This window comes from Gadus chalcogrammus, chromosome 21 (genome assembly GCF_026213295.1).
Source record: "Gadus chalcogrammus isolate NIFS_2021 chromosome 21, NIFS_Gcha_1.0, whole genome shotgun sequence".
NCBI lineage: Eukaryota > Metazoa > Chordata > Actinopteri > Gadiformes > Gadidae > Gadus > Gadus chalcogrammus.
The window spans coordinates 4,153,733-4,180,185 of NC_079432.1; the positions used below are offsets into that span (position 1 = coordinate 4,153,733).

The 26,453-nt window shown below is 48.9% G+C and overlaps 1 protein-coding gene across 1 annotated transcript in view; it reads left to right on the forward strand.

Annotated features, from left to right (window-relative positions):
* The window catches only part of esrrgb (estrogen-related receptor gamma b), a 49,707-nt gene that overhangs the window by 3,397 nt on the left and 19,857 nt on the right, over positions 1 to 26,453 (forward strand). Inside the window, exons 2-3 of the mRNA XM_056581029.1 lie at positions 7,838 to 8,340; positions 13,591 to 13,707. Coding sequence (XP_056437004.1) covers positions 7,838 to 8,340; positions 13,591 to 13,707 — 620 coding nt within the window. The remainder of the gene's footprint in view (positions 1 to 7,837; positions 8,341 to 13,590; positions 13,708 to 26,453) is intronic.

The window sequence follows — 26,453 nt, forward strand, 5'->3', positions numbered from 1 at the left end:
TGATTCTGTTCCATAGACAAATATATAACATAGTATTGATGAATAAGAAATAATAATTAGAACGAAAACTTAAGACATCCTGACAGTTAAAATTGTACATATTCTTTAATAGATTCAGGCCACCACAAGGTTACATCAAATGTTTTAAACAAACAACTAAACCGCAAATGTTAACAAAAGAGTGTTCGCTGAAATACAACTACTGCTGAATAAAATTAACACATTTTATAACAGCGACACAGACCTAAATGTAATCTTAATTAGCTTTTTTAAACAGTGTCTGTGTCAGATGTGGTGTTGGGTGTCACTGTAAGACCAGCACCCGGCCTAGCCACTCCTCCCCGGAGGATCGAGCTTGATGTTAGCTCAAGGCAGAGAAGGCCGCTGTCTGCAGTCTTTACTTCTCACGCCACAGCGTTACGTGGGCTTCACAATGCCATGCGAGGGCGGATGATTTAAACGGCGGAACATACCTCTGCGTTACATCCACGAACGCTGGAGATGACTCTCCTGTGAGGAGACTCCTGTTTGAGGATCGGCTGAGGAATCCTGTTGTAGATTCCTGGTGATGCGGTTATCAGAGGAACCGACCCTGGGATTGTAGTGTTGGAACGCCATAGGGTTTGGAATATGTTTTATTCGGGGAACGACGCAAATAAATTAGTTTATCAATCGGGCAATTTTTTTTACAAAACTGTGATTCACATCTCCCATGATATTAATGATATCAGTAATAATTATTATTAATTATTAATAATGTTATAGACATCATTTAAAATATATATATTCTTAATAATATTTATATATAAATACACTTATAACGATAATATATATTAAATCAATAATCCAAAAAAGTTTTGTATTGTCAGTCAAGAATAGGCAGGCAGATAATATGAAGTGTTTGAACAAAGTACATGGAAAGAAACACACACACGTACACACAGACACATACACCCACACACACACACACACACACACACACACACACACACACACACACACACACACACACACACACACACACACACACACACACACACACGCCCATGGAACAACACACTAAGCCGGGGTCTAATATTAGCTGTGTTGTATCACTGAAACCTCTGACTGTGAACCATGTATCCGGTTTAGATATATATCTATAACGGTTTATAGTAGTTAGCAGGATAGTTGAGTAGTTTCTGTTCCAAGTAATACAGATTAAGTATAATAACACATGTTGCTTTAGTTGTCGAGTTAGGGTCTTTACACACTTTCTTTTTAGCTTTTTTGAATTCAAAATTACTGTTTTTAATTTAACACATTTTGAGTGTCCACATTTTCCAAAATGATACACAAAGAATATTGCCTGGATGTAAATACTGACACCAGTGATGTATTATCCAGGAGATGTGTGCCACTATTGCAAACAGCTCTTCCAAAATATTTACCCTCATGACTTCCATACACATTGAAATCCAAAAGGAAAAACAGCAGAATAACACTAAAAAAATCACATCTAAATTGAAGGCAAAGCCTGCCAATCCTAAAGTACACTTAAATACAGTGATTCTGCTGAATATTTTAGACTGTATGGTCCACTAACACACCCTGTATCTCACACACAGTAGGGCATGAACATGACACCATCATGGACACCCTCTTATTTCTTCAGTTTCCTTCCGTAGAAGAATGTAATGGATTAAGGCATGGTCCCAGAGGGAGGCGGGACCTGTCACTGCTGTAAGATTGATTGGTGGGCCTCACAGCCAGTGAAAGTGGGTGGAACTGCCGTCGGTAACAGTAAGCCAGCCCAACCTATGACTGGCCTGACGGACGGGCCGAGCAGGTGCTGGGAATAAAACATAACATAGTTCTTCTTTTCTTCCTGCCATCTCACATGAACAGAGCCATGCTTCTGAAAGAACTGTACGTTTTGGGGTAACATATATAAAATAACATTCTGAATTTAAGATTACTTTTAAACGGGAAATATCCAACTTTGAGGTACATGTTTTATTATTTTTTTCTATTTCATAACCCTGCCTTGTTCTTAGTTAGAGAAACCATGCCACGAAGTGTGAGAGTGTGTGTTTGCGTGTGTGCATGTCTGTGCGTGTGTGCATGTCCTTGTTTGTGTGCATTTGCGTGTCCGTGTGTGTTTTTCCGTGTGTATTTTCATGCATATGTTTATGTCAGTGTGTATGCGTGCCTGCGTATGAAATTGCCGTGTGTGTGTGTGTGTGTGTGTGTGTGTGTGTGTGCGTACAATCATGCGTGCGAGTGTGTGTCTTTGACGGCATCACAGGAGGCGGAATAACTTTAGAGGTCGCGACCCCTCTCTTGAGATAGACGTATGCTCGAGGCTCGCGCTCAAGGACTTGGGGTCCATCAGGCCACGCACGGACGCCTCCCTATGAACCACGCCTCGCTGTCGGAATAATAGCCGTGCTTCTGTTACAAAGTACAGAAGGTACTACTACAAATACTACCACGGTACTACAAGTACTACTGAACAACATAGAACGCTTCAGATCGTTTCGGAAAGAACACACACGGACATGCACAAGCGAACGCGAACACACACACGCACGCACGCACGCACGCACGCACGCACGCGCACACACACACACACTGGCATTTCCTAACTCTTCATAGAAAGAATAAGGAGACAGACTCATGCACACGCGACGGTGACAGGGTGTGTGTTTGGCGGGCGTGTGTAATTGAATGGGTGTCATGGCGGCGTTGCGCGGTGAGGGCGTGTGCGTCCATAGTGAACTGAGTTCGGTGTTCATTTGCGTGGTGTCATCCTCTGACCGGAACGCCAGCAGGGATCAGCCTGGGAGCGCCGCTTTTCCAATTCACTCGGCGCTTTAATGTCATTAGGCAGATGCCTCAACTTGTGTCATTGACACATTTTAAACGAGAGAGAGAGAGAGAGAGAGAGAGAGAGAGAGAGAGAGAGAGAGAGAGAGAGAGAGAGAGAGAGAGAGAGAGAGAGAGAGAGAGAGAGAGAGAGAGAGAGAGAGAGAGAGAGAGAGAGAAATACACAGAAGGAGAGAGAGAGAAAAGCCAATTTGCGGCCGACTAGACTTGCCCGTGATTATCAGTGGATGTTATTACTGTGGAGGATCAGACGTTTGAAGGTTACTTTTTCTGGGCAGTAATTGAAATGCAAAATAACATTAGGATCGATGTTCCATCTCTGTTTATTTATGAAATCAATAGCGTAACTGTCCCTCCCGGGTCCCTGTCTGATTCCCAATGACGGCTTAAGTATTGGGTCCTTCTCTGGACCCCCATCCTCCGTCCTCCGTCCCCTCCACCCACTGTCCCCCCCCCCCCCCCCTGTAACCCCCATTCTCCACCTCCCCCTCCACCTCCCCCCTCCAGCCCCCTTTTTAAAAGCAGTTAGGGGTGTGTTTGACTTTGCGGGGAGAGCAATTTCCTGGAGGTGGTTGATGTGTATGTAGATGGAGGTTGAGACTCCAGGTAAAGAGACATCATCCATGTGGGAAATCTATGCAATCTCTCCTTGTGGCAATGACATTGAGAAAGCCATATGCTGGAAGTTTTGCGTGTGCGTTCGTGTGTGTGCGTTCGTGTGTGTGTGTGTGTGTGTGTCTAAAGAGAGAGAAGGGGGGAGAAGGTGAGGGCGAGAGATAATGTATTGGTCATGCATTGTGTGCAGTGTATTTTGCATTTAAAAGTTTGTGATGTCTTGCGCATTGCAGAATAACGCAAAATATTTCTTTGCGATTTAAGAATGAAACTGGATTAATGCAGCATTGGTCATCAGGTATAAAATAACTAAATATGACTTAATATTAATTATAAATATATTTATATATATATATATTATTTTTTATATTTATCTATATAGGACGATAGATAGATACACACACAAACAATTTAATATTCATCTTTTAATTGTACATTTCTGTTGTAGATAAGTAAACGTTCTTTCTTTGCAGAAATGACTACACATTTTTATTGAACTACTCACACTCATCACCATCGCTCTCCAAACGAGAGTCCTCCATCCATTTCCCGCTCATTCTTGGCTAATACTCTGCTAACATGCTAATCTAGTTGCCGGGCGGGATAGAAAGGAGGCGGGAGGGGGGGGGGGGGGGGGGGGGGGGGGGGGGGGCACTGGGTTAAAATCTGATAGAGTTTTGCTTCAAACAGGGACAGCCTATCATAGCAAGATTAATGAACTAATTTCATGCATGGCTCCTTGCCTCTGTCCTCCATGTTCCAATGTGTTACGCTGGCGTGATTTACGTCCAGGTCTGGTGATACAAGTTTAACCCCACACAATAATATTTCCACTTAGCGGACAGATACAGTGTGAAATATGGGAGGGGGGGGGGGGGGGGGGGGGGGGGGGGGCAGATTTCTACAATATATTTTGAGTCTACGTGGATAGGTCGTTGGTGTGCGCTGTGGAATGTTGCTGGAAATGTGTATATTAAGCTTTGAGTCGTGATCGTAAAGTAATGTGTGTTTAAAGTGAGATATTAGAGGAAATAGGTGAGTGTAGGGATTATGCGAAGGGGAGACGAGTTCTGCATTTCTACACACACACATGTACACACACACACACACACACAAACACACAAACATATCCATACACACACACACATCCACCCAAATCCACTCATGCATACACACACACACACACACACACACACACACACACACACACACACACACACACACACACACACACACACACACACACACACGTGTTTATTGGTGGCTATTCTTAATCATCAAGTGCATGGTTGACACTGTCCTGGCTTGACATCGTAAAATGGCACGTCAGTACCCTTTGTGACACGGTGGTGGAGCGAAGGTGGTGCTGCTGGGTAGGGTGGTGTTGGTGGGTGGTAGTGGGTTAGGAGAAGTGGTGCTGGTGATGATGGTTCTAGTGGAGGGGATGCTGGTGGTGGGTAGGGCTGGTGGAGGAGGGTGGTGCTGGTGGTGGTGGTAGTGTTGGTGGTGGTGGTTATAGAGTTGGGTAGGGCTGGTGGTGGTGATGGTGATGGTGGTGGTGGTGGTGGTAGGGGGGGACTGGGAACTAACTCGCAAAAAACTATGGAGCTATTTCAGTCGGCCAGGTTCGGCGGTGCTTGGTGCATTATTTCACGTCGACACATTTGAGAGGACCCATTAGAAATTTCCATTAAACCCAACGAACAAACCGCTCCCTTAGCGTGGCTGCTCGCTAACTGTGGAGTGAACTACTTTTTACATACGCCACAATGTACTATTCCACAGGGAGCAGCCCCCACCCCCCCACCCCACACACACACACACACACACACACACACACACACACACACACACACACACACACACACACACACACACACACACACACACACACACACACACACACACACACACACCTCCTCTATCTGGCTGGGACGGGATCCGGAATGATGTATTAACTGTTAGGCTTCCGCTCTCGCTCTCTCTCGCCGTCTCTCTCTCTCTTTTTGTCTTTGTCTCTCTCTCATTCTGTCTCCCTCTCTCCTTCGCCCTCTCTCCATCGCTCGCACTCTCTACCTTTCTGTCTTTCTCTCTCTCTCTCCCTCTCCCTCTCCCTCTCCCTCTCCCTCTCCCTCTCCCTCTCCCTCTCCTCTCTCTCTCTCTCTCCCTCTCCTCTCCCTCTCCCTCTCCCTCTCTCTCTCTCTCCCTCCCTCCCTCCCTCCCTCCCTCTCCCTCTCCCTCCCTCTTACCCTTTCACAGCACAAACAGAACCCGTCCCACTGACTCCCGTTAGGCCGAGTCGACTACCAACCCGACTTACCTCTGAAGTCCTCCTCCTCCCTGCCTCCCTCCCTCCCTTGCTCAAACCTTCCTCCCCCTCACGGCGGTGTGTGCTGGGCGTGCGTTGGGCGTGCGCGGAGGGTCTTTGGACCCAGCAGCCCGGCTGCGTGAAGCAGCATCGCTTCGCCCCAGACCGGGCGTACCGGCCCCGCCTTATTAAAAATGCATAAGGAACGTCTGGGCCCCGTAAGAGAGTGAGGCTTCGCTTTTTCATGGCTCATCTGAAACAGGAAGGAAGCAGAGGATCGATAGATCGGATCTTAGGGCCCCGGGGCCCGCCACGGCTCCTCTCTTTACCAGTTGGCCCCCAGCAGTTAAGAGGGGGGTTTCATGTTGTCGGGGGGCCCGGATGACTCCATTGTTTTTTGTCGGGGGTTTTGCCCTTTGTACATAAACACAGGCGGGGCTAGAGTTAACGTGAGAGGGAATCAGCGAAGAGTCGAAACAGTGGATGTGGTAGTGGAGGAGCAGTTGAGCTTCACTGAGACACTGAAACACGTATTCTGTTGCCTGTCTCATAACTTTTCTAACCTTCCGACCTCATAGGAGTGTAAGCCTTATGTGTTTGGTGTGCCTGAACTTTTTGCCGCGTGGATTTAGCCTCGGCTCACTGTAGTACGGAAAAACAACGACATTTGAGTAATTGCCTGTACATTGTAATACTTTGGATATAGATGACAGACGTCACCATCCAAAAAAAACATTGGGATGCTGAGCGCACTCATTGGCATTCGCTTAAGGCCGTATCAATCCCAGCCTTTTTCAGTTTTGATCTTATGCCTCGTTTATTATATCTTTGATAAATATCAGTTTACAACGGGACAACCATGCCAGATTTTAACACTGACACCCAAAACTCGAACAAAAGGAGGACATCAGTGTAACGTATGGATTCCAGTCTGGGCTCGGGGCGAAACGGAAGACGGCACACTGCTCCTAAACCAGACCGAAAATCAGTTTCAGGTATCCTAAATCCCTGACAAAGATCTGGAGGGAAGCGAGCCCCCCCCCCCCCCCCCCCCCCCCCCTCCTGCAACACCCGACAAATCCACCTCCACTCCCGCCGTACCTCTTAAGTCCTACCCTGTAACCTGGCACCGGCTATTGCCGTAGCAACCGGGACTATTGATCGGGTCGTGTATTACCCCCCACCTCTTGTCCATCCTGCAGGCGGCGACTACCACACCTCCCTGGGTCCATTACCCCCCCCCCCCCCCCCCCCCCCCTCCCAGACTGAGGTTTCATTCCTTCATTTACTGCTGGCACGGCACCAAGTCGCTCGGCCGCCGTTGTCAGAGACGTATGGAGCCGAGGCTGTTTTTGCCGGAGAGAGAGAGAGAGAGACGGGCCGGTCCCGCCGCGGTTTATCACCGGGCGTTCGACGCGGGCACCCTTAATGAGCGGGTCCTCGACTTCATCTGCGTAGCGACTGGGATATCTGAGTCTTTAGCGGCGTTGTGAGAGCGAACCGTCTGCTCTTAAAGAAACCGAGACGGACGGATGAGGGGTCTCGGCTGAAAGAGGCTGTGGGGAAGGATGTGTTTTTACTAGACAGGCAGACGAGCTGTCTTGGGTTATGCGCAGATGCGATGTTCTCCACGGTAGACTGTGGGTTTATCTGGATACACCTGACACCTTAAAAGATGTACGTGGTTGACCTTTACAGCTCTTGAGTGCTTGCCGACAAAAGCATGATTAGGCATTAGTGGCATGTACCCCAAAACATGTTGACAACAAGTTTTTCAGGGTGTACTTACTTACTGGCTACCGTTCATAGAACATGATATTTAGAAATATAACCGTGTGTGTGTGTGTGTGTGTGTGTGTGTGTGTGTGTGTGTGTGTGTGTGTGTGTGTGTGTGTCTGTGTCTGTGTCTGTGTCTGTGTCTGTGTGTATGTGTGTGTGTTCAACTGTTTAAAACTCTGAGATACTTCAGCGCATACTTAAATTTAGAAAACTCAGTTTGCACACAAAATAACATGTGTCTGTCTCTCTGTGTGTTTATTTACCCAGAATGCTCAGCAGAATGCCCTCTGAAGACCGTCACCTGACCTCGAGTTGTGGCTCCTACATCAAGACCGAGCCCTCCAGCCCCTCCTCCTCCCTGGTGGACACCGGCAGCCACCACAGCCCCAGCGCTAACTCGGACGCCAGCGGCGGCTACGTCAACATCAGCGGCCGCTCGCACGCCCTCGACTCCCCGCCCATGTTCAACCCGGGCATGCTGGGAGGAGGAGGAGGAGGAGGGGGAGGAGGTGGAGGAGGAGGAGGAGGAGGAGGGCCGGGGGGGTGTCACCGGCGCTACGACGAGTGCTCGGTCCTGGGGGGTGTCGGCGGCGGCGGCGGCGGCGGCGTCGGCGGCATGATGGTGGACGACTCGCCCATCAAGTGCGAGTACATGCTGAACGCCATCCCCAAGCGGCTGTGCCTGGTGTGCGGGGACATCGCGTCGGGCTACCACTACGGCGTGGCGTCGTGCGAGGCCTGCAAGGCCTTCTTCAAGAGGACCATCCAAGGTGGGCGTGGCCGCCGTTCAATGCAACTTTATCGATACCGTCACTTTTCTTTTTTTCTTTTATATACACTGATGGGAGGTTGTGGCCGTCGTTCAATGCAACTTTATCGATACCATCGAAGGCTTTTTTTTTATTTCACGCAATTGAAGATAAGTCGATATGTGCAGCTGATGCAACCATCGGGTAAGATAGTAAAACGTTAAATCGAGAACCATTCCGATCATTTTGGGTCTAAGGGACGATTGCAGACAATAATTCTTTAATTAGTCTTTAATCAGTATTTTAGCGAGAACTCAGCAGAAATAATTGCAGGCCATAATAAACGTGCTGCAGTGTAATACATTGGGGTGAGAACCACTCGGAAATGTCCGTCCTCTAAAAGTGCTTGTTTTTAGCCGCTGTCAGGCTCAGATTACACTCTCACAATATGGAAAGGAAATAGAGAAATACAACATTTTTGCTTCACCTTTCGCTTGGTGAAAGGTGTGTCTGTTGGTGACTGTGTCCAACCAAGTCTGCCTGAGGAAGATCACCCCGCAGCCCTGTTTTTGTGGCTAACACGATACTAGTTAGCCAGGAAGGCATGTTAACCTGAGACACAGGCACGCTTGTGAGGTCAAAGGTCACACATGGTGGGGATCCGACCTGGTCTGACCTGTGTGCGCTGATACAGCACAGTGATTAGGGGGCCAGAACTTACCCCGTACATCTGGCACGGGGAAGGAACACACACGCAGGCACACACGCACATTCATTCCTTCGGTCTGTCACCCACGGGTGAGTCATATAAGAGGCTATGTGTATAGTGTATATGTTACCTGTCCTTGTGTTGCTTATTGCTCAACCTCAATGAGAATAGCTGGATTAATAAAGGTTTCATAAAAATGTTTGTTAACAATTTATAATAAGTATAATCATTAACCACTCATTTAGATTAGTTGACACAGTCAAAAGAATAAACTAACAATTTATTAACAGTTAATTTACAGTAAACTAATGCTTATGACTTAATATTAATCTAAAATAACATCAACAGATACAGATCTGGACAGTGTGCTTGTGTGTGTGAATATTTACTTTGTCAGTGAGCGAGGCAGCGAGCCCATCATTCAGTTGCCGTTGCTCTCTCTCTCTCTCTCTCTCTCTCTCTCTCTCTCTCTCTCTCTCTCTCTCTCTCTCTCTCATATCCCAGCTGTCTTGATTGTGAGGGGGGCGGGACGCAGCAGTTAGTGGAAACCGATTGGCTGTTGATGCGGACCGATGAGAGACAGGACTAACATTTGTGTCCGATTCTGCCCCGACAACCGTGTTTGTCGGGAGAATTTCATAGCTAAGACTTGATTGGCCTGGGTCAAACGAGGATCATTATAATGTGTGTGTGTTTGAGTCTGTGCATGTGACTGGAGCGCAGACACACAACTAAGGACAAACACACCACTTGTTTTACTGTCTCGCCGTGCTCCGTCCATCTCCCTCATCATTTCTTTCTTTATTACTTCCTGTCTTCCTTTCTTACTTCATTTTCTATTTCTTTCTTTCTTTCTTTCTTTGTCTCTTTTCTCTTTTTTTTCTCTTTCTTTCTTATTACTCTTTCTCCTTCGTTCGTTCGTTCGTTCGTTTGTTCGTTCGTTCGTTCGTTCGTCCCTTCCTTCCTTCCTTCCTTCCTCCCTTCCTTCCTTCCTTCCTTCCTTCCCTCCTTCCTTCCTTCCTTCCTTCCTTCCTTCCTTCCTTCCTTCCTTCCTTCCTTCCTTCCTTCCTTCTTTCCTTCCTTCCTCTTGTCCCCCGTCGTCGAGGGGCGGGCCCCTGTGACGAGCCTCATGTGTCCGTCATCCGGCCCCGGGGCCCGGAGAGACGCTCAGTCAATAACAATCAGAGCTGGCTCACGGTAATTAAGGAGCCGGCCATTCACCGGGAGACAGGAGGAGAAGGGTCTGAGAGGAGGAGCATTTGAGGAGCAGGAGAAGTGTGTGTGTGTGTGTGCGTGTGTGTGTGTGTGTGTGTGTGTGTGAGGAGGAGGAGGAGGAGGAGGAGGAGGAGGAGGAGGAGGAGGAGGAGGAGGAGAAAGAGCTGATGAGGAGGAGGACAAGGTGTGTTTGACGAAGAGATTGTGAGAAGGAGGAGTGATTGAGGCACTACTGAGCCTCCTCCACCTGGGAACAGGAGAAGTGAAGGAGGAGGAGATGGAGGAGGGGGATTGGGGAGGAGAGGAGGAAGGGGAGAGGAGTAGACGGGTGAGGAGAGAAGAAGAAGAGGAGGAGAAGACAGCACAGGGGAGAAGAGAAGCAGGATGGCAGTAGTGGAGGGGTAGACTGGGGAGGAGGGGAGAGGAGAGGAGGAGAGGAGGGGGGAGAGGTGAGGACAGGAGAGGAGAAATACTGAGGAGTCCTCTAAATGGAAGAGAAAGGGACGGGGGTAGGAGGACGGGGACGGGGGTAGGAGGGGGGGCGTCTGAGGGACATGGTCATTGAGTGAAAGCAAAGGCCTCCTTAATGGAATGGTAATCAGGAAGGGGGGGTCCCGGCCTTGGGAAGGAGGTGAACGAGGAGACGGCCAGCACTGGCGGGACGGGCCCGGGGATAATAGCGCGGCATAATAATATATCAACATTTAGAGGGAAAATAAGAGAGGTTAAGGAAGGGGACGGTGGTTGAAATGTCCTCTGAGATATATAAAGGAGAGGCCGGGAGTGGGAGGGAGACGACAAAGGAGCTGATTAACTAAGAGGGTACGGCAACAGTGAGCTTTTAGTGGGAGAGCAATTTAGGCTATTCAGGGTAATTTGTTGTAAACCAGTCCCCTCTCTCCTCTCTCTCTCTCTCTCCCCCCCCCCCCCCCCCCCTCCCCCCTCCCCCCTGTATCCTGCCTCGCTCACCCAGCAACCCACGCTGCGGTCGCGGCGCCGCCACCACACCGCGCTAGCCGCCGCCGCCGCCGCGGCGCAGGGGAGAGCTACCGTCTCGTTTTAGCGCAGCGCCGACGGCAGGTGTTGCATGTTGTTCTGCGTTCGTCGTGTTTTTGCGCGTCGTAACTTTTAATAAATGAGCGATGGGGGAGGAAAGGTGCGAGGAGCGAAGGCACAAATCAAACTTCAAATTGGCAGTTGGTGGTGTGAGGCGAGTTTGTTTTTGGGAGTTTGTTGTTGGGTGTCAGTCCTCTTCAACAAATGAGGAACACTTCATTATTTTACAATGATTAAATATTTATTTTTCCTAAAATCGGGCAACAAAAGAATATAAAACATTGTCAAGTGCCTTTAACGCAGATGTGTATTTTCATTCCCCTAAAATCCGAAACAAAAGATTTCATAAAAAAAACAACATCATTGTTTTTTTAGTGCCCTCTCCTCTTTTGTTCTTCCACCCAGTCTTTTATTTATTGTTTTCTTGTACCCGTGCCGTAAACTCCCCCACTCCCCCCCTCCCTCCCCTCTCCGGTTAAAACCTCTCTTCAAATGACTTTAGCGAGCTCCCAAAACACCCCGGCTCCCTCTGCCAGCTCCTGGCTCGCCGCCACGGGCCCCTCGCCGACCATGTGACCCCGCCTGACAACATCCATGCCAGGGAGCCTGACAAATGTTGGCACCCTCTCCTTGACCAAGCACCAGGGAGGGGGAGGGAGAGGGGGGGGGGAGGGGCGAGAGTGCTGGTGGTGGTGGTGGTGGTGGTGGTGGTGGTGCTGGTGGTGGTGGTGGTGGTGGTGGAGGTGGAGAGATCTGCAATAGACAACACCTGGTGGGTTGTTTTTAGGAGCCATTAATACATCTCAGCGTTACGGGGCATTGTGTCGTAGCGTTCAATCACGCCGTGCCAGGGCGTCCCAGGAAGGGTATTGTCATGGGGGGGTTTTGGGGGGAGGTCAAAGCTAAAGTGTTGTGTCGAGAGAGAGAGCGAAGTGATGTGAGTGAAACCGAAACCATGGAAAACGCGCGGGGAGGAAAAGGTGAAGGAGATATCTAATCCAAAGTTTTAAAAAATTATTCTTGCATGCTTTTAATTGTGCATAGTATGTTTTATATCAATTTGATATTACGGTGGTTTGAGGAGATTTGAAGATCGTGTATCGGAAACAAAGAAGGGTGACAGATTTGGCGGTTCAAAATGGAGGCTCGGCTGGATTCTCTGCTGGCGTCTCGGCTAGCTTCTCTGCTAGCGTCTCGGCTAGCTCAACATAATGCGGCGGCGCTACGGCCGCGCGGCCAAATCGCATTACGGCGCTGTTCCGATCGTACGAGGGGGTCGGGGGTGGGGGGGCTGACGGGGGGGCTGTACTCATCAGCCTTCAGGTGAAGAAGGATGTGAGGTAGAGGAAGGGGTCGCGGCGGAGCCCGGCGGAGAGGACAGGGCGCGCTGGCATTAATGGCGCTAATTTAGCCGTGAATCAAAAGCGAGGGGCGGAGCTCCAGGGGGCGGCGAAGGTGCTCTCGTCACCCCCCATCAGGACGCCACTAAACCCTCCGCGCTTTCACGAGCGACGCGCCCGGTCACCTTGGGACAGTGTGTGTGTTCTGTGTGTCATTGTCTCGTGTGTGTGTGTGTGTGTGTGTGTGTACATGTGGGTGCGTGTGTGCTGTTTGAACGACCTTGTGTGTTCTTTTTCGTGTGGTGGAGGGGGTGGGGGTGGGGGGGGTGTTTCTCATTGCCTCTTTATTGTGAAACATGAGGGGCTGGACGGTGTAGTGTATAGGTCGTTGACTCACTGTGCAAAGGTTCTGGGTTCGATTTCCCCCGAGGTATTGGCGCTCTTGAGCACGAAGCCTGAACCCTACCTACTCGCTTTATGGGATGTTTCCAAAATCGACCAGAGGCACCTTTCATCCAAATTGGCTCCGTGGGTTAAAAGTGCCTTAGCAACAACTCAATAGTAGAAAATATGAAATCATAAACAGTAAATTTGAAGTCTGTGTGAGAGAGAGAGAGATAGAATGCATCTGAGAGAGAATGTGTGTGTGTGTGTGTGTGTGTGTGTGTGTGTGTGTGTGTGTGTGTGTGTGTGTGTGTGTGTGTGTGTGTGTGTGTGTGTGTGTGTGTGTGTGTGTGTGTGTGTGTGAGAGAGAGAGAGAAGGAGTGAGTGTGTGTGTGTGTGTCTCTGTGTGTGTATTAGAGAGAGTGAAAAAGTAAAATTGTACGTACACATTATAAATATGAGAAAAACTGCGAGGTACATTTTTTTGACGATACTCAAATTAAGTTCTTTCATTTCTGCATATATAGATATATCAATGAATTGACGTCATTCCCTTGCGCTCCGCAGGCAACATCGAGTACAGCTGTCCGGCCACCAACGAGTGTGAGATCACCAAGAGGCGGCGCAAGTCCTGCCAGGCCTGCCGCTTCATGAAGTGCCTCAAAGTGGGCATGCTGAAGGAGGGTGAGTGACCACTTGTCTCCTGGTCTCCGCTGTCTGGAGGTGTGGGCGGGGCCCTCGGACTCTGCTGAGGTTGAGGGCGGGGCCGTGTGTCTCGTTAGAGACCAGGCCGGTCGTTAAGGAGCAACAATGTTGTAAATACGATCCAGTGATGTTATATAGCGCTGTAAACGCTGGAGAGGGAAGGGCTGCCTGTGTGCGGCACGGCGATGTATTGGGATTTGTGTGTATTCTAAAAACATCCATCTATATATACAGTATGTATGTATACAATGTTATATTTAGTGGCACACACACACAAACACACCCACACCCACACACACAAACACACACACACACACACCACACACACACACACAGACACACACACCGAAAACACACGCACGCAAACACACCGAAATACACACACACACACACACACACACACACAACGAAACACGCACACAGAAACACACTGAAACACATACACATACACGTTCCCCGCCAATTCCGCAGGAGATCACATGGTACAACGACATCGGTGTTCCTTGTTCCGCGTTCCACTGCCAGTCCCCGTCCCCTGGTTCCCCAGTCGGCTCCTGACAACACGATTGGCAGGGAGATAGCGAAGCCCCCTAAAGGAAGTGACATCATGCTCCATATCCCCCCCCCCGGCTTGCTCAGGGTGTTCAGAATGGATGGGCGGTGGGGAGGAAGTGCTGAGGTGGTCCTTCCTGGTCCCAGTCTGACTAAGGAGAGAAGTGTAACAGTACTCTAGGAAAGCACACGCTGTTCCCTCAGGACTCTCCCTCCTTTGGGGGAGGGGGGGAGGCTCCTCCTCTTCCTCTGTCGCTCCCTCTTTTTCTCTCTCTGTCCGTCTGTCTGTCTGTCTGTCGGTCTGTCTGTCTGTCTGTCTGTCTGTCTGTCTTTCTCTCGGTCTCCCTCTCTCGCTCTCTCTCTCTCTCTCTCTCGCTCTCTCTCTCTCTCTCTCTCTCTCTCTCTCTCTCTCTCTCTCTCTCTCTCTCTCTCTCTCGCTCTCTCTCGCTCTCGCTCTCGCTCTCGCTCTCTCTCTCGCTCTCTCTCTCTCTCTCACTCCCCTCTGTCTTCATCTGTATCTCTCGCCCTCTCCCTGGCCTGGCATATTGATCCGCTAAATGCTTTCTGAACACCCCAACTCCCTTCCTGTGTGCGTGTGTGTGTGTCTGTGTGTGTGTCTGTGTGTGTGTTTGTGTGTGTTCCGGTCTATATTTGTGTGTATGTGTGTGTGTGTGTGTGTGTGTGTGTGTGTGTGTGTCTTTCGCTGTGAGTGTGTGTGTGTGTGTGTGTGTGTGTGTGTCTTTCGCTGTGACTCTGTGTGTGTGTTAGTGTGCGCAGGGCATCAGAGAGTTCAGGTCTAGCCGATAACAGAGGAGACTGAGTTATTTCTGAATGTTTTGTGTCGAGCCGTGGGAACCATTATACGTTAATTAAAGATTGTGTTTATCCACACACACACACACACACACACACACACGTACACACACACGCGCACACACATACGACTAAATACCAACAACACCGATCACGGCAGGAAGCCGCGGCCCCACCTGCTGCGCCATTAGCTGATCACTTAGCTCACGTTCACTTAGCTCCTGGCTAGCATCACAAAGGGGGTGTGTGTGTGTGTGTGTGTGTATTGTGCGTTGAGCGTTCGCCTACCTTCATGTCGCTACGCAGTGGAGGCCGTGACCCCGCCCAGCTCAAGGGCCGATGACATCACGGGTCAGGTGTCCCCGAGGTCCGTCCCCGAACTCATCGGAGGCACACTCGCACGCACACACACACACACACACACACACACACACACACACACACACACACACACACACACACACACACACACACACACACACACACACACACACACCCCTCCGCTGCTCTCTCTGCCTGATGTCTCCATTCTATTCAGAGTACCCCCATAACAACAGCCCTGTGCCCCCCCCCCACCCCCTAAGCCAGAACACATAGCGCTGTCTTAGGGGCAAAGCTGCGGCTATTAGCGCATGCTTACGGGCGGCACGACCGGCTATTGTCTGTCGCGGCGCACGCTAAGCCCTTGAGCGCGGGACAATCGGCACTCTCGGACAGGGGGAGAATCTGACTCTATAGGACCCCACGGGTGGTCCGCCACTGGTCAGACGTAGCGCCGCACCACCACCGCCACCCCCTTCACCACCGGCACCACCAGGAGGGCCGGAGTGGGTGCTCCGGCGGGCAGTAGGTCTGAAGGGTGACGGTGTTCTGAGTGAACAGGAGAAGGGGTCGTTTGAAGCGCCGCAGTGGTGTTGGATGGCTGGGAGGAGGAGGAGGAGGAGGAGGAGGAGGAGGAGGAGGAGGAGGAGGAGGAGGAGGAGGAGGAGGAGAGGGTGGCGGTGTGAGGGGGGAGATGGATGCGAGCCCTTCCATCATGAGTGTTTCCTAATCCTGAGACAATGAGCGGGAGACGGCGGCGGCGGTCGGCTACGCTGTATTAAAAACTGATGGATGTGTTGGGACGAAGGGGGACGCGAGGCGTGTGAGCGTGTGAGCGAGCGATGGACGGGAGGAGGCCATATTGGATCCGCTGGGTTTTAAGCTTTGTGAATACTTTGATTGTCTTTTGTTTTGGGGAGCCTACGTCTGTGTTTCAATGGGTTGCATGGATGTCGCGATGCAATTAACTCGAACAAACGTTATCCGTGTGTGTGTTCTTGTGGCACGAATGAAAAGCTGTTTAGTGACATCTTGCCTAGCAACATTCCTCCTCTCTTTCGCTCAATCTCTCTCTCTCTCTCTCTCTCTCTCTCTCTCTCTCTCTCTCTCTCTCGCTCTCTCGCTCTCTCTTTCGCTCTCTCTCTCTCTCTCTCTCTCTCTCCTTCGCTCTCTCTCTCTCTCTCTCTCTCTCTCTCTCTCTCTCTCTCTCTCTCTCTCTCTCTCTCTCTCTCTCTCTCTCTCTCTCTCTCTCTCTCTCTCTTTCGCTCAGTCTCACTCTCTCTCTCTGGCCTCTCTCTCTCCACTGTCCCTCCCTCTCCAGTCTATATTCAATAAGCGGACAACATTACATCATAGCGTACATAGTATAAGATAAGCGTCACGCAGCTGGGATCACTTAGGAGCGTGTATCGGTTTCTCCGATGCTATCTATGTTTCAGCGAGGGCGTGCCTCCCCCGATCTCGCCCACGCCTGTCCTGTGGTCTTTAACTCGCAGAGTGACCACCAGACGGCTGGGCCGAGAGGGGAACTCCCCCCCCCTTCCTATGTCGTGTTTAACAATTATATCAAACACACCGGACAGCTCAGGACATCACTGACCGTAGGTGTGTTTGATAACGAAGTGTGTGTTTATGTTTATGTGTGTGTGTGTGTGTGTGTGTGTGTGTGTGTGTGTGTGTGTGTGTGTGTGTGTGTGTGTGTGTGTGTGTGTGTGTGTGTGTGTGTGTGTGTGTGTGGAGGGGGGCGGGGGGTCTGTGTCTCTGTGTGTGTGCTTGTGTCTATCTGTCTTTGTCTCTATCTGTTTGTGTGTCTTTGTCAGTATCTTTGTGTGTGTGTGTGGTTTTCTGGGTCTGTGTCTGCGTGTGTATTTCTCTGTCTGTGTGTGTGTCTGTGTCTGCGTGTGTGTTTCTCTGTCTGTGTGTGTGTCTGTGTCTGCGTGTGTGTTTCTCTGTCTGTGTGTGTGCGTGTCTAGGTCTGTGTGTGTGCGTGTCTAGGTCTGTGTGTGTGCGTGTCTAGGTCTGTGCGTGTGCCACCAGTGCAGGGCACCAGGGACTGTGATTGGCGTAATGAGACAGTAAATACAATTAGGTAATTGATGAAGGAAGAGATGGTGAGGCTGTCTTCTCCTCCGACTGCCCTCATCTGCTTAATGCCACCGCAGCGGCTCTGCGTGTGTATTATGTCTGATTGAGCTGACACTGCCCGCAGGGGTGGGTGTGCGTGTGCGTGTGTGTGTGTGTGTGTGTGTGTGTGTGTGTGTGTGTGTGTGTGTGTGTGTGTGTGTGTGTGTGTGTGTGTGTTTGGGGTCGTTTGTGTGTGTAAGTCTGTGTGCATGGATGTCTTTTGATATGTTTGTCTGGCCATGTGTGTCTGCGCATATGTATGGGGTGAGTGTCTCCCCATGTTTGTGTGTGTGGGTGTGTGTGTAAGCGTGGGTGTGTGTGTGAGTGTGTGAGTCTATGACAGAGTCGTGTGTGTGTGTGAGAGAGAGTGTGAGAGAGAGGGACCGTGTGCGTTAGAGAGAATGTGTTTGTGTGTGTGTGTGTGTGTGTGTGTGTGTGTGCGTGCGTGCGTGCGTTCGTGTGTGTGCGTTCCTATGTGTGTGTTCGAGAGGGTGAATGTGTGTGTGTGCGCACGCACCACACCCCTGGATTAGTGGCTGCCGATGAGCTAAGCTCGGATCAATCGCCTCAGTGCGGGTGCGTCTGTGCGTTAGTGTGCATGTCTGGTAGTGAGTTCATGGCTGCCTCCATACGTATTGTAATACATACACTGAGGAACACAAGGAAACGCGCATTCTGGAAGACAGCGTAGATTCCGGGCTGCTTGGCCCAATCGATCCTTCTGTCCTCCGTCTCCGTTCTGGAACTCTGCGTTTGTGTGTGTGTGTCTGTGTGTCTGCGTGTCTGTCTGTGTGTGTGTGTCTTTGTATGTGTGTCTGTTTGTCTTTGTGTGCGTGCGTGCGTGCGTGCGTGTGTGCGTGTGTGCGTGTGTGCGTGTGTGTGTGTGTGTGTTTCTGTGTGTGTGTCTGTCTATGGACTGGAGTCGGGAGTGTAGACTGTAAACAATATGGACGGGGCGTGGCCCGTTGGTTCACACACGGCCGTCAGGAGGATGTAGCTATGGGTTCGGATAAGCGCAGGAGGCACCGGAAGCTCGCTAGTTCGATCCCCGGCTCCGCGTCGAGGTGTACCTGAGCACCTGACACCTCACCCTAACTGCACTCGACGAGCTGACTGCGGCCTTGCTTGCTTTGATTAAAGTGGTTGCTTAATGCCCTTAATTCAATTGTAGATGGAGCTTTGCCTTCTTCGGAGCGTCGCTATTGGTTGAGATCTTTGCAACATGCAGCGGACACTACCCATATTTGGCACATTGAGGGTGGGACTTGAACATCCGCTTCGCAATAGACTACGGCCATAACTCGTTAATATTCCGTAATAATATTTTCATTAAATAAAACGGTTTAAATGAGGCCACGCTAAATACATAACATTGCGATAAACCGGCCAATGAGATCCTCGATTGAACGCAGAGAAAAATTACTAGCTTTGTTCTACGAGGACGAAACCACAATTCTTCTTCTTGACGTAATACGGCGGCGGTCGACTCTGCGTCCGACCTCATGAAACGCCTGGAGGCCGTTAGAGGAACTACATGCTGATACCCTGCGCCCGGGCTTAACAAACAGGCGGTTGGGAGCGTAGCCCGGTGCGCTGGGAGCAGAGAGAGACTGGCTTGTTGTTGGCTCTCATCTCCGCGTCCAGCTGGGTGCGATGAAAGGTCACGGGCCGAATGGAAAAACTCTCATGTAATTATAACTCCCACAAGTTATGCTGTCAGCGGTGGTTGCCAGCGTTGGTTGGCTATGGCTACCGGGGGCACTGTTACCCCCGGGATGACTGTACGGTAGTAAATACTTAGATTCAGATGAGGAGATAGGACCCATTTAGACCTGGACTTACTTAGTGTTCAGTTTGATTTGGTATGGTGTTTTTTTCCCAAAAAGTTTTGTCACGTAAACAGATTTGTCTCCCTTAATGTGAAACTAAATTAAACAAAGAGAAAAAAATGGAATATGAAACATAAATTTGATTGGAATATGTGTTTCAATAAAATAAGTGTGCCCTCAAAATAACCAAATCAATAAAACACAAACAAAAAAATCCCAGTAAGTCGGATAAAAGCTAAACGACAATAAATAACAAAATGGAAGCCATCCACCCCACAACAAACTGAACCACGACACCATGCTAACGTTAGCGCTAGCTCGCCCCCCCCCCCTGAGAATCCCCGCACTCCGCGGCGTTGTGAATGAGGGGAGAACAAAGAGCCCCGACTGTTTTGGCGAGCCCAAAACAGCGCTGTCTGGGCCGCGGTGGCCCCGACCACAGATACCCATCAGCAGTCTTTCCCGGGCAAACGTGGCCTGCAGCGGGGTAATGTTACGGCCTTATTTCCCTCCGACCGCATACACAAAAGATTAGTAAAGCGCTATCCAATATCACAGACTGTCAGGTCCCTCCTCGACCAATCGATGGGCTCGGATCAAAAGGCCGGTCCGCGCGGCAGGGTTTCACCGGCCAAATAAACACAGCGCAGGTTTTGTGTTCCTCTTAATAATAATAACTTTATGAAGTGCTTTTCTCCCACTCAGGGACGCTTTAAAGAGAGTGTGTGTACAACTGTGTGCTCAGCAGAGATAATGCCTCCTGTAGTTTAAAAGGCCGGAATTGCTTCAAAACATAGTCCATCATCAGATAGTTCTATTTTTTTTTTCTATTTTCTATTTTATGATGAAATATGAATTCATTCAATTATTTGACTTATTTCATTTATTGATACTAGACTTTTTATATTCTTGAAATTAAATGTATGTAATATACACAGACGCATAGAAAAATATCAATCGATTTCTTTCATATTCTGTACTTAAATTTACATTTACATTTAGCTTTATCCAAAGCGACTTGACATAAGTACATTTGCCAGAAGGGAAAAACAACAGTAGGCCTACACTAAGGATCTTCATAGAAACAGGTGTACTCTGCGTACAATGTATATGCATCAAAATCTGTGAACACCTTTAAAATAAACCTTAAAACATACCTATTTAACCCAGCATTCTCTAAATCCATTTTATTAATTTATACATTTTTCCTTATTTTCATTGCATTGTTATGCACCTTGCATTGCAATCTTGCATGAAATTAGATTTAGATTTGATCAATATATATATATATATATATATTGAGTCAACCTGTCTGGCTGTTCTGTGTGTGCGGACCGCCTTAGATAGTAAACACCAACACACACATACACACACATGCATAACCATACACACACATTCACACATGCACATTCACAGAGACACACACACAAAAACACACACGTCCTCAAACACACACACACGGCAGAAAGTACAGGACAGTAGTGGAAATTAGTTACAAATGAAAGGGTTGCAGATTAATTACAAGAGAAGGAATGAGCCATGATAAAATACTGAAATATATAACTCAAATACAGTGAGTGAACACACCGTCGATGAAAGAGTTGAGAGGCTGAGGAGCCGTGACGTCCTGTCCTTGGCATCGCCGGTGCAACGGGGATACTGTTTGAAATGTCGTTTTTTCCGGTGGATGGGAGCTTGTGTGTGTGTGTGTGTGTGTGTGTGTGTGTGTGTGTGTGTGTGTGTGTGTGTGTGTGTGTGTGAATGTGTGTGTATGTGAATGTGATTGTGTGTCTCTCTGTGTATGCATGTGTGTGTGTGTGTCTGTATGTGAATGTGTGTGTGTGTGTGTGTGTGTGTGTGTGTGTGTGTGTGTGTGTGTGTGTGTGTGTGTGTGTGTGTGTGTGTGTGTGTGTGTGTGTGTGTGTGTGTGTGCGCGTGCGGCAGGATGCGTCACGGTACTCGGCAGCCCACCCGGGGGTCCGGGTTCCTGTCCTCGCCGTCTGACAGGTGATGGATCAGACACGAAGAGACAACACGTGTTTCTGGAAAGATGGGGGGGGGGGGGGGGGGGGTTAGCACCACGTTGACCCTTTAACAACCTCACACACACACACACACACACACACACACACACACACACACACACACACACACACACACACACACACACACACACACACACACACACACACACACCACGTTACATGGATATCACCTCCAACAGGTGACATGGAACAAGGCTCTCTCTCTCTCTCTCTCTCTCTCTCTCTCTCTCTCTCTCTCTCTCTCTCTCTCTCTCTCTCTCTCTCTCTCTTTCTTTCCATCTCTCTCTCTCTTTCTTTCCATCTCTCTCTCCCTTCTCCTCTCGTTCTTCCTTTTGCTCTCTCTCTCTCTCTCTCTCTCTCTCTCTCTCTCTCTCTCTCTCTCTCTCTCTCTCTCTCTCTCTCTCTCTCTTTCTTTCCATCTCTCTCTCCCTTCTCCTCTCGTTCTTCCTTTTGCTCTCTCTCTCTCTCTCTCTCTCTGTCTCTGTCTCTCTCTCTCTCTCTCTCTCTCTCTCTCTCTATGTCTCTTTCTCGCTCTCTCTCTCTCTCTCTCTCTCTCTCTCTCTCTCTCTCTCTCTCTCTCTCTCTCTCTCCATCTGTTGCTCTCTCTCTCTTTATATCACTCTTATTCCCACCCTCTCCATCCCTTTCTCTTGGGTGTGTGAGCATCTCAGCGGCAGATCAGCCACCAGAGATCCCTACCCCCCCCCCCCCTCCCCTAGCATCCGGCCATCAGGAAGCATGCAGATGTTCCCGTTACGGGAACATTTGTGGTCACACTGTGTATCACACACTAATGCCCTTTCTGGACCGCGGTGGACACACACAGATTAACACATACACACACACACAGATACATACGCACACAGCAACACACACACCTAACACACTCACATGCTCACACACATAGCCACACACAGACTCACACACACACACTCACACACATACACAGACTCACACAGATAAATATTCAAACACTTACACTCTCACACACACACACACACACACACACTGTACACTGATTAATATACACTCACACACACTCACAGACACACACACATAGCCACACACACACACACACACACACACACTCACACTCACACTCACACTCACACTCACGCACACTGTACACTGATTAATATACACTCTCACACACACACACACACACATAGCCACACACACACACACACACACACACACACACACACACTCACACTCACACACACACACACACACACACACACATAATATCATGATCACACCCACACAAAGTCCCAAACATATCAACAAACCCAGGCACCCACAATCTCACACACGTACAAACATAGACTTTGAGAGTGTGTGTTTGTTTCTCCGCCTCCCCATGTCCCGGTCGAATCCCACCGAGGCAAATGCTGCCTGATGGAGTCAGTGGAACCCGCTTCAGCTGGGAGGGGGGGAGAGGGGGGAGGGGAGAAGGGGTGGGGGGGGTGGGCTGGAGCTCAGTGCCTTGGAAGGGGAGAGAGAATCGTGTGTGTGTGTGTGTGTGTGTGTGTGTGTGTGTGTGTGTGTGTGTGTGTGTGTGTGTGTGTGTGTGTGTGTGTGTGTGTGTGTGTGTGTGTGTGTGTGTGTGTGTGTGTGTGTGGGGGGGGGGGGGGCCGCATCCCTCTGATTTTTCCCAGCTAAAATAGGGGCCTCCTAATCTCCCCTTGGCAGTGTCGGACCGACCGCCTATTCTCACACATTCTCTAGAAAGCACCGCGGCCAACAGGTGAAGGGCCCGAAATAGGCCCCTGTGTGGTGGACACACACACACACATATACACACACACACACACACACACACACACACACACACACACAAGTTCATGTGCTCATGTATTAGATTGACTTACTCACACATATACATACACGCATGCGCACACACACACACACACACACAAAACACGGGTTAATGTGCACACGCATAGATTGACTGACTCACTCATATGCACACAAACTAACCCACACACAATCACACACACACACACACACACACACACACACACACACACACAATCACACAGGTTCATGTGCAAATATCATTGCATAAAATAACTGACTCACACACACACACACACACACACACCAATTGGCACACAAACACTCACACAAACTCAATTTGGCTGACACAGGCATCTGCACACGCACACACGCACATATCGACACATAAATACACACACGCACCGCAGATACTCATATTTGCGTACACAAACACACCTTACGGCATATACAAAAATACAGAAACACGTAGGCAACCACACGCCTGCTACACACACATGCATGGAGATGAAGGCATCCATAATGCATGCGGTGGAGAGAGCAGACACTTGAGAAGAATAGAGTTGAAGGAAGCACAGGTCGATGCAGTATTGAACGGGAGGGAGCGCTGGAGGTCAGCTGACCCAGGAGATTGCTCTCTGTCCTGAGCAAACAATGGGTGTCGCCCCCGCTCCACTCCCACCGACGGTCACACCTTATACACGCTCATCCGCACATATGCACACAGTCACAGTCACACACATATATGCAGGTGTAACGCAGATGCGCATAAATGTACACAGATAGGAACAGGTAAATGACGCACGCACACACACAGACACAGACTCACACAGATAAATGCATAAACACACATACACTCTACATTCGTACTACATGCACACATACACGCGCACACACACACACTACATGCACTCACAGACAAGAACACACACACACACACACTAGGCACACTAAGCATACAATACCATGCACAGACATGCACGCTAACACAGACCCACAGATAATCGGCACACACACTTGGACCAGAGAGGCCCCAACACCCCATAATGTAGCATCCAGGACAGGCCGTTTCATAGCTGGCCGTAAAACCCAGTTATGTGCCCGGCTCATCTGGCCGGGACACATTCACACACACTCTCTTAAGACCTGCCATTCAACTCAGCACACACACACACGCACACACACAACAACATAGACACAGACACATGCATACATACACACACTCACACATAACTACATAAACACGCATGCATCCAAGCACAGACACGCATAACTATATACACACACGCCCAAGCAACCGCACACATAACTACAGTCACACACATGCGCATGCACACACACAAACGCACACACTCACACACACATACACACACACACACACACAACTACACAAAACGACATACACACTCACACATACACACCGACACACACATAACCCTTGCACACAAACATAACTATAAACACACAGACAAACTCACATGCGCACACTTCAAACACATTGAATGCATACTTTCGGCCACTCCTTGTTATTAAGAGATGCATGCTTAAAAGATGATATGTGTATCGGCACTTCTGTATGCCCTACACTTCAAATGCAGCCGCGTTGTTAAACTAAAAAGTGCATATGTTTTCTGCCGATGGCACCAGCCAGATCCAGTTGTCCAATGGGAGTGTGATGATATGTCTGATGGCTGCTGTCGTTCTCAACCAGGAAGAAAATCTTCTTGAGAATAGACAAAAATAGACAACTTGATGTGAGGAGACCCTGGTTGAGGTCACAAATGTTTTTAGTCCAGTGATCCGCAGCTCCCAGGCCTATCCCATTGTGCAAAAGAGATTATCATTATTGATCATTCGGATAGCGAGTCTGAACAGTAATGTAACGATGTCTGGGGAAGAGGATGTTATTCTGAGCTCTGGGGAAAAACAAGGGAGAAGGAGAAATGGGAGGCAAAAGAGAAAGAGAAAGTAGGAAGTGGTCGAATTAATTGAATGATTCATACAATTGAATAGTATGAATTGCATGAGAACTTCTTACTTTAAATATTAGCAACTACGTCTAGGCAGTATTTTCTTACTTATTTACTCCTCATCACTAACTTAAATTTGTTCAGGCTTCTATTTATTAGTACGAGAAAATAAGTATTATTCTTGAGAAAAGATATTGAATAATCAAATAAATGTACAGTCTGTTTCCATGATAATAATTAATGAGATTCTTTCTTCCCCTTCTTTGGTTTCTCTGGTTTGTTTGTCCCCTACTCTGTTTGCTGCCGCTAGCCCCTAGATGTGAACCGCTCGCGCTAAACCGCTAGCTGTAAACCGCTAGCTGTAAACTGAGACGGGTGAGCGCTGAGCTCTTAATTCCTGTCAGTGTCTATTAATTATGGAGTGGCTGGATGTTCCTGACGTTCACACAGGCCTCCGTGGAAGCAGGAATTCTTATTTCGGCTCGCCCGCTCGCTTGTCACTCGTCGAGAAACACATGACCCTGACAGCCCGCAGTGGGGAGTCCATTTTTTCCATTTATTCTTTAGTGTGTGTGTCTATGTGTGTCTCTTTATGTTTTTCCATGGCTATTTGTGTCAGGACGTGCTTGTCAACGGTTGTTGGATGTCAGGGACACGACAAGCAGGAATCTGGTCTTGCTTTAACATGACAAGTAGTGTATGTTGTGATTTAACATGACGCGTAGTGTATGTTGGGTTTAAACATGACATGCAGCGTAGGTTTTGTTTTAACATGACAAGAAGAGCATGTTATTATCTAAAATGACATGTAGTGTAGGTTATGATTTAACATAAGAAGAGTGTGTTATTATGTAACATAACATCTCATGTATGTTATGACCATGACAAGTCTTGTAGGCCTATGTTATGATTAAACACGTCTTGATTTAAAATGAAAAGTCGTGTGTGTCATGATTTAACATGACAAGGGCGTGTATGTCATGATTTAACCAAACAAGTCGTCTAAGCTATGATAACTCACGGCCATGCTCCTGTGTGATGTACATTTCGCGGCGGTACAAACTCTTTGTCCCTCGGAGGGCCTGAAGCCAACTGCAAATCTTCTGTACAATACGGCTGCGTCGGTAGACTTAAGCACTGAATTAATTTACATGTATAAATCGTGCTGTTTTTCCCCGGCGTACATTACGCATGCTGACTTATGGTATAACCGACCAGGGAGGGGAGGAAATGGCAGAGTCTGTACCGGGCCCGGGCTGTGGCTGCCTAACCGA